The sequence below is a fragment of the Cicer arietinum genome, chromosome 1 (assembly GCF_000331145.2).
Source record: "Cicer arietinum cultivar CDC Frontier isolate Library 1 chromosome 1, Cicar.CDCFrontier_v2.0, whole genome shotgun sequence".
Taxonomy (NCBI): domain Eukaryota; kingdom Viridiplantae; phylum Streptophyta; class Magnoliopsida; order Fabales; family Fabaceae; genus Cicer; species Cicer arietinum.
The window spans coordinates 38,960,356-38,973,757 of NC_021160.2; the positions used below are offsets into that span (position 1 = coordinate 38,960,356).

The 13,402-nt window shown below is 33.6% G+C and overlaps 1 protein-coding gene across 1 annotated transcript; it reads left to right on the top strand.

The window, feature by feature from the left end:
- Positions 1–57: 57 nt before the first annotated feature.
- LOC140918916 (uncharacterized) lies at positions 58–1,090 on the top strand. The gene is made up of 2 exons (XM_073363913.1): positions 58–562; positions 670–1,090. The coding sequence occupies exons 1-2, from the start codon at positions 58–60 to the stop codon at positions 693–695; spliced, it is 531 nt and encodes a 176-aa protein (XP_073220014.1). The 3' UTR covers positions 696–1,090.
- Positions 1,091–13,402: the final 12,312 nt, after the last annotated feature.

The following is a 13,402-nucleotide window of genomic DNA, read 5'->3' on the forward strand; positions in this document are numbered from 1 at the left end:
GTCTTTAGAGGTGCTGTCTCGGATGAGATAGATACAGCTAAAAATTTCCTTGTTGAGATGGAAAAACGCTTTGTAAAAAGTGATAAGGCTGAAACAAGTTCTTTGCTTCAGAATTTAATTTCCATGAAGTATCAAGGCAAGGGAAATATAAGAGAGCACATTATGATGATGTCCAACATTGCTTCTAAGCTTAAAGGTCTAAAGCTTGAGTTGTCAGATGACTTACTCATTCATTTAGTATTGCTGTCTCTTCCTTCGCAATTCAGTCAGTTTAAGGTGACTTATAATTGTCAAAAGGAGAAATGGACTCTTAATGAGCTCATTTCATTATGTGTGCAAGAAGAGGACAGGCTGAAGCAAGATAGGACTGAAAGTGCTCACTTTACTAGCATCTCTAAAGACAAGGGCAAAAGGAAAAGAATTGAGGAGCCCAAGAACAAAGCTGCTGCTAAGGGTCCAGAACAAAAGAAGCAGACTACGGATAACAACTGCTTCTTCTGCAGGAGTTCTGGACACGTGAAGAAGGATTGTGCCAAATATCACGCTTGGCGTGTTAAGAAAGGTATGATTCTGTCTTTGGTCTGTTCTGAGGTTAATTTAGCTTCAGTACCTGGAAACACTTGGTGGTTAGACTCTGGTGCAACTACTAACATCAGTGTTTCAATGCAGGGTTGCCTGAACTTCCGAAAGCCTAGTGATACTGAAAGATGGATCTATGTAGGAGATGGGAAGAAGGTAGAAGTTGAAGCCATAGGAAAATTTAGATTATTATTAAGTTCCGGTCATTATTTGGATTTAAAAGACACTTTTGTTGTACCGTCATTTAGACGGAATTTGGTCTCTATTTCTTATTTGGACAAATCAGGATATTATTGTTCATTCGGGAATAAAGAATTTACTTTGTCTTTAAATTCGAATGTTGTTGGAACCGGTTTACTTTCTGGTTATGATAATCTTTATTTGTTGGAAACTGTGGCTAACTATAATGAAACCTTGAATGTGGAATCACGTGGTACTAAGCGGAAAATTGACAATTTCAATTTAGGAGTGCTTTGGCACAAGAGTCTAGGTCACATCTCTAAAAACAGAGTTGAACGACTTGTGTCAGATGGAATTTTAGATTCCATTGACTTCACAGACTTTAACGTTTGTGTAGCATGCATTAAAGGAAAACAGACTAAAGATAAGAAATTAGGCGCATATAGAGCTACAGACGTCTTAGAATTGATACAGACAGACATCTGTGGGACATTTCCAACTCCTTCTTGGAATGGTCAACAATATTTTATATCATTCATAGACGATTACTCTAGATATGCCTACCTTTACCTAATTGACGAAAAATCCCAATCAATAGACGTGTTCAAATCCTTTAAGGCAGAAGTTGAGAATCAACTTAATAAGAGAATTAAAAAGGTCAAATCTGATCGTGGTGGTGAATACTACGGCAGATATGACGGTTCAGGTGAACAACGCCCGGGACCATTTGCCAAATACCTAGAGGAATGTGGAATCGTCCCACAATAAACTATGCCGGAATCACTCAGCATGAATGGTGTAGCTGAAAGACGAAACAGGACTCTTAAGGATATGGTAAGGAGTATGATTTGTCATTCCACCTTGCCAGAGTCACTCTGGGGAGAGGCATTAAAAATAGCAGCATACATTCTTAATAGAGTACCAACTAAGGCAGCGGCTAAAACACCTTATGAGCTTTGGATTGGCGTAAGCCTAGTCTGAAGCACCTTCATGTTTGGGGATGTCCAGATGAGGCAAGGCCTTATAGGCCGAATGAAAAGAAATTTGAACCCCGAACAATTAGCAGCTATTTTATAGGGTACTCAGAAAAATCAAGGGGCTATAAATTTTATGATCCTAATTTGAGAACAATTTTTGAGACGGGAACGACAACGTTCTTTGAGGATATTGAGTTTGGGGGGAAGATTAAGGTTAAAGATTTTGTCTTTGAGGAAGAATCGGTAACAATTCCAGAACTGATTCTTCCACCAATTGACTTTCCCATTATTGAACAAACTCAAGATGATCTGGTTGTTCAAGAAGAACAAAATCCAGATCAAATTCAAGATCCTCAAGAACAAGTGCCTCAAGAGCCAGCTCTATTGCGGAGATCCACTAGAGAAAGGAAAAATGTTATTTCAGATGATTATGTAGTGTTTATCAATGAGGTAGAGGAAAATGTTGGCATGACGGAAGACGACTCGGTCAACTTTCATCAAGCCATGCAAGATTCTCGTTCAGATAAGTGGATCGAAGCAATGAATGAGGAGTACAAGTCTATGCAAGACAATTCAGTTTGGGAACTTATCCCATTACCTGAAGGAGTGAAACCCATTGGTTGCAAATGGATTTTTAAAACCAAGCGGGATTCCAATGGCAATGTGGAGAGATATAAGGCACGTCTTGTAGCTAAGGGTTATACTCAAAAGGAAGGGATTGATTATAAAGAGACTTTCTCTCCGATTTCATCGAATGACTCTTTAAGAATAATCATGGCTCTTGTTGCTCACTTTAATTTGGAGCTTCATCAAATGGATGTAAAAACAGCTTTTCTCAATGGCGACATTGATGAGACGATCTATATGGTGCAGCCAGAAAACTTTGTGTTGGGAGACCCAAAGAATATGGTGTGCAAACTAAGAAAATCCATTTATGGGCTAAAACAAGCTTCTCGTCAATGGTACCATAAATTTCATCAAGTAATTCTCTCATTTGGTTTTGAGATGAATACAATTGATGATTGTGTGTATCATAAGTTCAGTGGGAGCAGACATATTTTCCTGGTCTTGTATGTTGATGACATACTGCTTGCCACTAACGATATAGGCATGTTGCACGAAACTAAGAAATTTCTATCAAAGCATTTTGAGATGAAAGATCTTGGTGACGCCTCTTTTGTATTAGGAATTCAGATACACCGAGACAGATCTCGAGGTATTCTTGGATTGTCACAAAAGAGCTATATCGATAAGGTTCTCAAAAGGTTTGGGTTACAGGATTGCAAACCAGGGGACACCCCAGTTGCTAAGGGAGACAAGTTTAGTCTCAAACAGTGCCCTAAGGGAAGTTTGGAAATTCAAGAAATGCAAAAGATCCCTTATGCTTCAGCTGTAGGGAGTCTTATGTATGCCCAAGTATGTACGCGTCCAGACATAGCGTTCATAGTAGGGATTTTAGGCAGATATTTAAGCAATCCAGGTCTTGACCATTGGAAAGCAGCCAAGAGGGTCATGAGATATTTGAAGAGAACAAGAAACTACATGCTCACATATAGGAGGTCAGACCAGTTAGAGATCACTGGGTACTCTGACTCGGATTTTGCGGGATGCCAAGACAGCTTAAGATCAACTTCAGGCTATGTCTTTCTGTTAGCTGGTGGAGCAGTTTCTTGGCGTAGTGCCAAGCAAGGTCTTACTGCTTCATCAACCATGGCAGCAGAATTCGTAGCAATTCATGAGGCATCTGACCAGGGCATTTGGCTGAGAAATTTTGTCACGGGGCTGCAAATAGTTGAAGGGATTGAAAGACCACTCAAGTTGTATTGTGACAATAGATCAGCAGTCCTGTATTCTAACAATAATAGGAGCTCAACCAAGTCAAAGCACATTGACATTAAGTTCCTAGTTGTTAAAGAGAAGGTACAAAGTGGACAGATATCCATAGAACACTTAAGGACAAACTCCATGATTGCGGATCCACTCACTAAAGGTCTACCACCCAAGGTCTTTCATGAGCATACTGCTCACATGGGTGTGCTACAGTTTGAGGAATCTTGATTTTAGTGGGAGTTTCGTCCATTATGTAATTCATGTTCTATGTTTAATTGTAAAGTACAAATACATTGTATTTGGACTTTCTGATCAGAAATAAAGTTTAAAGTATTCAGTTTTTGGTTACTTTGTACATTTAAGTTATGGTATGATCTCATTCGATAAAGTAGGACCAGTTGAAAATTGACATGCATTGACCAACTTCATGTAATTTTCATGCTACACTTTTCATAATGGGTCTATGTCATTTAGTTGTGTCAGTACGAGTGATCATTGATGGGTTTAGTTATGCCTATTATGACGAAAGCCTCTTTGGTTCCATGTGCTGATATGATTAATGGACGGGACAATTTGGATCATACTCAAGGTAATTATAATGACATTTTTGACGTCATAAAGTCTAACACACTCCTAAGGATACATGTGTGACGAGTGGGAGATTGTAAGATTTATGAGTCACATATGTAATTAATTAATAAAGTGTGTTGGGGTCATTATATAATTAGCCAATAAACTAGGGGTCAAATAATATATAATAGTTTATGGCTAAAGAGCATAATAGTTATGAAAATTAATAGTGTAGATACCAGGCAGTTTCTAATTTAATGAGGGGCTGAATTGGAAATACTGCAATTTGGGATATAACTAATAATAGTTATATATAGGGGTAATGGTCCCCAAGGCAAACACAACTGGACTATTCAGTTTCAAAACCCTAAAGGAGAAAACTCTCTAGTTCTCTCTATCCCCATCAAGAGAGCAAGGTCTTCAGGGTGTTTTGCTAAGGAAGATCACCCAACCCATTGGCTCTATCATCATCATCCCAGGATTTCATCAATGGCAATTCCCATAGGTACGCTTCCGCCCTTGGTTATTCATCATGTAATTGGCATGGATAGTTAACAGAAACTTGCAAAATAATTCGTTAGAGTAGTAATCAACAAAATGTTTTGGTGATATCTTAGTGATTGAGAAGAGTGGTTAAGAACAAGTAGGAAATACGATTTGATATAAAAAGACAGAGTAGACTTACAAGTGGAGAGTTAATTCTTTCAAAGAGAATTGGTGTCCAAATTATTGTTACTCATTGATAAGGATGGCAATTGGCGATAATAGATTTGAGAACTTGGATTTTCTGAAGAATACTAGTGGAGATGTTAAGAGAGATGTTTTGAATGTCAATAAGAGGGTGAAAGGATTAAAATTCTTAATAAAAAAGTACGAGTCGAATTTTGTCAATGCTTGTAGTTTTAGAGATGAAACAAATAGATTAGAACCATTTTGATGGATTAACGACAATATTCTATTTTATGTGTCGGTGGAAAATCGGATATGCTTGTGTGAGAGTGTTTAACAAAAAAAATTGATCTTTCAGTTTTAGGATTTGTATCAAAAGCATTTATTTTTTCTTTGAAGAAAGTTTAATTGTTAAATGTGGTTGTAAGAAAGGAAGAATTTTTCCTTCATCACTTAAGTTACATGCTTGTTTCTTCAAGTGTATTAAAATGAGAGTTAGAGTGGGCCAAAAATAAAAATAAAAATAAAATTATATCCTCCTTTCCTTTTCTAAAACAGTGTTGTGTGTATATACTCTAGGGGAAAGATTCAAATTTTATCCTTTCATGGTTTTGGTTAGTGACAAAAATGGGTTAGTTGAGCTATGTGAAAAACTAGGAAAAAGTCCTTATTTTATAGGTCTAACCAAAATAAAGCTTTGAGGTTTGCAATTTCCTTTTTGTTGTTTGTGTTTTTATCAAAAAGTGTTGAGTTATCAAATTGTGAAAACTTTAAGTTCAAACCATTTGATGAGTTATGAAAAACAAAATTCAATGCGGAGGTTATTGTGTCTGAAAAGGAAATGGTATGGTTGGTATTGTTTTTTTCACTTGAAGTTATGAATTGAAGAAAGAAAAATTCGATTAAGTTAGTGAATTTCGAATCATTGTAAAATTTGAAAATTTTACATTTAATAAGTAATTTTTATTTTTAAAAAAGTTATTATTATTATTATTAGGTCCTTTAGTCTCGATTAGTAATCAAGACCGTTGATACCAAATTAGTGGTGGAGGCTTTAAAATATTTATGAGTTATTGTCTTTGATTGATTTTTGGTTAAAATTATTTTGCCCATAAAAAAATGTAGTAAACATTCGAGTTATGTTGTTTGCAATATTTTGGTTTTTATTTAAGTTGGAAGGACAGTATTAGGGATATAAGTTGATTTTTATTTTGTATTTAAAAAAAAATTGTGAAATAAAGTCGTGAAAAAGTTAGAAACGTTACCAATGTTTCTAGTTGTATGTTTAAGTCACTAATTTGTAGAAAAGTGTCAATCATTAGGGACAAAAATGATAATTTTATGTTTAATGTTAAAATTATAAACCTTTGTTTTTAAAGATCCAATTTTTATACAAAAAGTTTCAAGTTTGACAATGTTAAATTTATGATTTATAATAAGATGTTAAAACTAATGAGAAACTGTATAATGTGAAATATATTTGATGTTGTTTTTTTGAAAAAGAAAAAAAAAAGTGATTGGTATATTTTTAGTAGTAAATGTGATTTAAGGACTTAAAAGACTTTATTTCCAAAAGTTTGTAACTTGTATTTTGATATTTGTAATTGGTGGTTCGAAAATCCTAAAGAATTATTTCTATGTTGTGAAAAGTTTATTAGAAGAAGGCTTAATTGCAGTTTTGATCCTCATATTTTAGCTAAATCACGAAAGTAGTCCCTCCATTTTATTTCTCCTCAGTTTTGATCCCCAAAACAGAATTTTGGTACAAAACGTGATTAAGTGTCATTTTTTTAAGTCATACCACACCATTTATGATCATAGATTCCAAGTACAATTGTCCACAACGATCTTGAAGCATTGTGTGACTTAAATAAGCGCAAAAAAGTGACATTTTCATCAAGTTTTGGAATAAAATTTTGTTTGGAGAACTAAAACTAGAGAGAAACAAAATGGGGTGACTATTTTCGTGATTCAGCTAAAATAGGGGGACTAAAACTGCAATTAATTCTTAAAAGAAAAAACAAGGTGTAATGGTTGTGAATTGAATATGATTGAGCTTTTAAAAATTGTCAATTTAGATTAAATTGTTTTACCTTTGTAAAATGAATTTGTGAATGAAAATGTTTTAAGCAAGGTGTTTCAACCTAGGACTATTTAGTTTAATATAAGAGGTATGTGTTAGGCTTTATGAATCTAGAATCTCATTTTATGATTTTAATTGAGTTTTGAAAGTATAAAAAAAATATGGGTCCTTCACGTTTTTGAGAAAAAAATTGTTGAAAATAAAAACTGGTGTGTGTTTTGAAGATTTAACTTAGTAGTGTTATTTTTGTTTATGTTTTGGACCAAGTTCATTGTAATTTAATATAAAATATTTGTGTTGAGTTAGTTTGGCGGAAAGTAAATCCTATGGTGATTTTATAGAGTACGCCGAATTGGTGAGGCTTGTCCAAGTCTAAGGATTTCATTTTCATTTAGTATAATTCACTTGATTAAAGGTTAAGAGGAGTAGAAGTATTAGAGACCTTATCGATTGGAATGTGGGATATACTTGAATAACCTATGTTTTGCCTTGTGTAAGGAAGCGTCGCGAGGTAATGGAATTTTCTAACGATAGTATATATGCTTGAATGTAGAGTGTGTCTATATATATGTTCTTTGTGCTAGTGATGAATAAGTGTGCACACAATTGTTTATGTAATTTATGTGATTATGTATTCATAAGTGATAACATATGTGTTATGAATTTTATTAATGAGAATATCCCATGAGTATGCTATGTGAAAAGTATTAAAAATTATTAGTGTTTAATGAGCATTAAAATGAGAGTTTTTTAATGAACATATGCTCTAGCAATTTTATTAGTGTTTAATTGTTAAATAGTTTTACAATTAAATGTTTTACTATAATTTAAATTAAAAATGATTATGAATATTTTATCTAACAATGTTTAGTTATTTATACAAAAACAAAAAATTAACACTCTCGTTGTTAAAAATCGGGGTGTTACAACCTATACCTTATAAGAGGATCCTACAAATCTTTAAGAAACTTTGTTATCTTTGGATACAGATTTATGGCAAGAAACAATAAATGATGAGATAGATTCTCTAGAGTCTAACAAGACTTGGCATTTAGTAGACTTGCCTCATGTTTGCAAACCAATAGGTTGTAAATGGATTTTGAAAAAGAAACTAAAACATGATGAAACAGTTGATAAGTATAAGGCTCATCTTGTAGCCAAATGTTTTAGACAAAGAGAAAATATAGATTTCTTTGACACATTCTCACTGGTCACTAGAATAACATCCATTATGGTACTCATTTCACTAGAAGCTATTCATGACTTAGTGATACACCAAATGGATGTTGAAATGAATTTTTTAAATGGTGACCTAGAGGATGAAATCTATATGGAACAACCTAAAGTTTTTGTGATTCATGGAAAAGAAAACAAGATCTGTAAGTTAGATAAATCATTGTATGGTCTTAAGCAAGCTCTTATGCAATGGCATGAAAAGTTTGTTAACTTGATTATATCGAACAATTTTAAAGTGAATGAAAATGGAAAATGTATTTATTACAAAATTGAAAATGACATTTGCACTATCATATGTCTCTTCGTAGATGACCTACTCATATTTGTTCCAAACAATCATGTTGTAAATATTGTGAAGTCATTGTTGTGTAACAAATTTGATATGAAATACCTCAGAGAAACAAGTGTAATCCTCAGAATCAAGATAACTCGGTCAGAAATTGGAATTTTTTTGGATCAATCTCACTATGTTGAAGAGATCCTAAAGAAATACAAATAGTTTGACTATAAACCTATTTTCACACCATATTATCAAACTATGAAACTTTTCAAAAACACTGGTGAAAGTGTTAGACAAATTGACTATGCTAGCATCATTGGCAGCCTCATGTATGTCATTGACTATAGTAGATCCGACATTGCCTACATCGTGGAACTATTGTGCAGGTTTACCAGTAGACCTAGTATGGAGCATTGACAAGCTATCAAAAAAGTCATGAAATACCTAAAAATGACCTAGAGTCTTGGATTACATTATCAAAGATTTCATGTTGTCCTTTAAGGATACAGTGATGTTGATTGGAAGACCTTATCAGATAACTCCAAAGCAACCAGTGGCAATATTTTTAGTATAGTCGGTGGTGTAGTATCTTCGAAATCAAAGAAACCGACAATAATGGCTCGGTCCACTATGGAGTTTGAAATGATAGCATTAGCTACTGCTAGTGAGGAATCGAGCTGGTTGAGATGCTTGCTAGCTAGGAAAAATCTACGCTAGTTGCGTTGATCCATTGCAATAGTATCACAACTATTGCAAAGATTGAGAACCGTTATTACAAAGGTAAGAGACGAAAAATATGTCGTAAGCACAACATAGTTAGAGAATTACTTTCTAAATGAGCTGTTATAGTGGATGATGTACGCCTTGATGATAATTTAGCGGATCCTTTGATGAAATGATTAGCTAGAAAGAAAGTTCTAAATACATCCAAAAGGATGAGATCATTGACTATAGATCAATGAGTCACTCATGGTGGAAACCCGGCCTAAAAGACTAGAGATCCCAAGAATTAGGGTCAATGGATAATAAAAAGTCATAGTGATATGAGATGAACATGCTATTATATCTTTGATAGTGTAACATCCAGACATTTTATTTTATTTTATTTTTATATTTCACAGTTATAATTATTCAAAAAAAAAATTGTCTTACAATGAAATATCACTTTCTCCATTTAATACCACGTTAGCCAGTTTAACGTTCCCCACGTCTGGGTTAAGGTTACCCACTCCTCCACTTCTGTCAACGTCCCCACTTCGGGTTTAATGTTCCCCACTCCCGCGTTAACGTTCTCCGCTTCTGGCTTAACTTCCCACTTGTGGCTTAAAGTTAATCCTTTGTTGATAAAAAGGAAACAAAAACAAAACAGATGTCTTCCATTCAAAAAACACTCTCCGTTATAAAAAAATAGTATAGGAGAGAAAAAGAGAGAGAGCACTTTGACAGAAAAGGCAACCACCAAAAGAGAAAAGAGAGGAGTAACTCCTTTCCCGAATTTGTTAAATCAGTATCAGAAACACATCAATTGCACATTCGTTAACCGTTATATCGGGCTGATTTTTGGACAGGTTCACAACATTCAGATTCACGTTTTCAACGGTCGGATCAGCGAAATGACGTTCAGAGAATGAGAAACTGTGCTCGCACAACATCAGATGTGAAATGAGTGAGACAAGAGTTTGTGAAACATAATTCTAAATATAACTTTAGTAATGGTAAGGGCATCACTCCATCCGCTTTCCTATTTGAATTATATGTGATATAAATGTACTGTGATGTTATTTATTGGTTTTGTTTGTGTGTTATATTCAAAATAAATATTAATAATTGTTGTGCTTGACATGTTCAAAGTGTGAAAAATAAATGTTATGTGATATGTTGTTATAATGGTTGTGTTGAGCATATTCAAAGTGCAAAGAATAAAGGCTATGTGATATGTTGTTATAATGGTTGTGTTGAGCATATTCAAAGTGTGAAGAGTAAATGTAATGTGATGTGTTGTTATAATGGTTGTGTTGAACATATTCAAAGTGTGGAAGATAAATGTTATGTGATATGGTGTTATAATGGTTGTGTTGAACATATTCAAAGTGTGAATAATAAATGTTATGTGATATGTCGTTAATAAGTTAATATCGCATTATATTTTATTAAAGTATCCACATTCATGCATTCATTCATAGTCGTGTGGTGGTGCGTCCATAATTGGTTGGAGACCACATATCCTTGCGAGGATGTTGAGTTAGTGGTGTTGCTTGGAAGGACACACACGAAGCTCGAGTTAGTGATGTTGCTTGGAAGGACCCACGAAATGCCCTTGCGGGGGAGGTGATATTCTGGAATCATTATATTGACATATAGATTAAGTAATAAGGTCTATTTGGGTATGCATTTACATTGACAAATAGATTAAGTAATAAGGTCTGTTTGGGTATACATTGATTAAAGTGTGATTAATGTTTTATAAAAATAAATGATACGTTGTATCCCCTGATAATTGGTTGGTTGAAATAATGTTATTAATGATGTATATATTATACTGATAAATTTGTATACGATTGTATTTGTTCGTTTGGGTGAGGCAATGTTAATAATGAATGAGAATGTTAAAAATGAATGATGTGGATATTATGGTCATGAATGTACCTGCTGCTAGTTTCGGGTGAATTAAAAATGTGATATTGTATCTTTTGGTGAATTAACGTTGTTAAATATGTGATATAGTACTTCTATATTTTATTGTTATTGTACCTCTCGGTAGTTGGATTGGTCGATTAATGTTATTAATTACCTAAACATTGTACTATTATCTTTTAATTGTCATTGTATCTTTGGTGCGTTGTGATTTTAACTGTTAAATGAAGTAAATGATTTATTTATATTTTGCTATAACAACTATATATGCATGCATATTTGCTCTATGTTTGTTATTTGGAGATGACTCTTACATTTGACAGGACGTCACATATAGTGTTACTTGAGCGAATAACGTCACGATCAACCTAATAGGAGAAATGCGATAAAGTAAAATAGCATGCAGTTGGAGGCTCCGAGATACTTCTGTATCGGTGTTAGACTTGTTTGGTGAGTTTCCACAAGTCCAAAGTTTATGACCAAGTAGGATTTATGTTTGGGTAGTAAAACATCAATAGTTTTGACTGTAAGAGTTTCTTTTGTTTAACGTATTAAATTTACTTTTAGTGATTGGAAATACTTTGATTCATTATGTGTAAAATATAATTAAAAATATTATTAATTGATTTTAAGATGAATGAGTATTTAAGATAATCATAAATAAATAAAAATGAATTTGTAATTTTACGTTTAGAATTTCAATAGTTAATGTCCCGAAAAAGCGGGATGTTACAGGTGGTATCAGAGCAATTCGATCTAGATTGGATTGCGGGTTAGTGGGAATGTTTTTAGTCTTGTTAGTGTTGGTCATGTGTCTCGGAAGTCCTCAAGAGATGGTGTGTGAGTTTATGCACCACTCGAATCTTGATCGAAATATTTCTTCATCTAAATATTGTGTGCACATTGCACAAGAACACAAATAATGTTCTTAATTGGTTTAACAGAGTGGTGCGACGGAAGCGTGGTTAACTGGTTTATCAGAGTGGCGCGACGGAAGCGTGGTTAAAACTTAGTGGATCTTGTAGGGGTTGTGATATAGAGGTTGCAATTAAGATTGTATGTTAGTTAATGGTCCTAAGCTTTAGGAGAAGAAAATTATCGAGGGAACAAAATAAATGATTGAGTCCTGTTCAATTCGACATGTAGAACATTAGCTGTGAATTTTATGATAGTCACATTCACGAGATTAAACAGTTATGATACTATTAAGTAGTTTTGGGTTGATGTAAAGTTATTACTAGTTGCATGATTTAGTAAGTATGAACTTGTTAATTGCTTAAGAGTATTCTATGGAGTAAGTTATGTATTTTATAACCAAGAATTCAAATTATGAAGCTTGTGAATACTTGTAGGATACGATAACATAAGTTTCAACTTTTAAGTTTGACATTACCATACATTAAATGAATGAGAATGATTTGGAGCGATCAATCGTAGGCTTGATCAAAGATCTCAATGCAGGTGATATTAATTATTGGTTATTATTGAGTGAATGGAAAAAATAGTGTTGTTTGACCGAGGTTGTGATGAATTAAGGATGTTGAGGTTGAAGAGTTAAATGGTGTGTTAAGAATGAAATTTTTGAATTAAAGAGATGATTTGTGTTTATGAGTTGTGAGTTGTAGTTGACGAGTAAGTGATACTAAACCATAAGGGAGTGAGAATCTAAGTAGTAAATCATATGGATTAGATTTGTAGCCATAAGAGCAACGATGAAAAAAAAAAAATATTGTGGGAATAATTCAAGTTGAATTTAGTTAGAGTATTGGATCCAAGATTGAACATTAAAATTAAGAACACTTTATAGTGGTTTGAGAACGATGACACGTTGGGCACATTCGTGGAAGGTTGTCACAAATGTTTGGCTCTCTAACATGTATTGAGATTATGATTATATATAAAATCTTGTGTGGTGTAGGTTTCGATCTGTAGAAGACTTGAAGCTTCTTGATAGGATTAGAGTAATATCAGACTTAGTGAATGTGAATTTAGAGTTGTAAATTGGTAGAATAATGTTGAGAATGTTAGGCTCGATGAATTTTGAAATAATTGCAGCATGATAGATAAGATTTTATCGACTAATAAGATAAGTGTGTTATATCTATGAACTATTTAGTGTCAGTTTCGAGGAAGAAACTATTTTTAGGTTGATAGAATGTAAGACCCGCATTTTTCTTCGTTAGGGTCAAGTTTCGAGGACGAAACTATTTAAGGCAGGTAGAATTGTAACATCCAGACATTTTATTTTATTTTATTTTTATATTTCACAGTTATAATTATTCAAAAAAAATTGTCTTACACTGAAATATCATTTTCTCCATTTAATACCACGTCAGCCAGTTTAACGTTCCCCTACCTTAACGT

Excerpts from the sequence above, each read along its gene's own strand:
- LOC140918916 (XM_073363913.1), top strand. The coding sequence starts at position 58 with ATGGAAAAACGCTTTGTAAAAAGTGATAAGGCTGAAACAAGTTCTTTG. Across the intron at positions 563-669 it reads CGCTTGGCGTGTTAAGAAAG|GGTTGCCTGAACTTCCGAAA; the intron begins GTATGATTCTGT and ends GTTTCAATGCAG.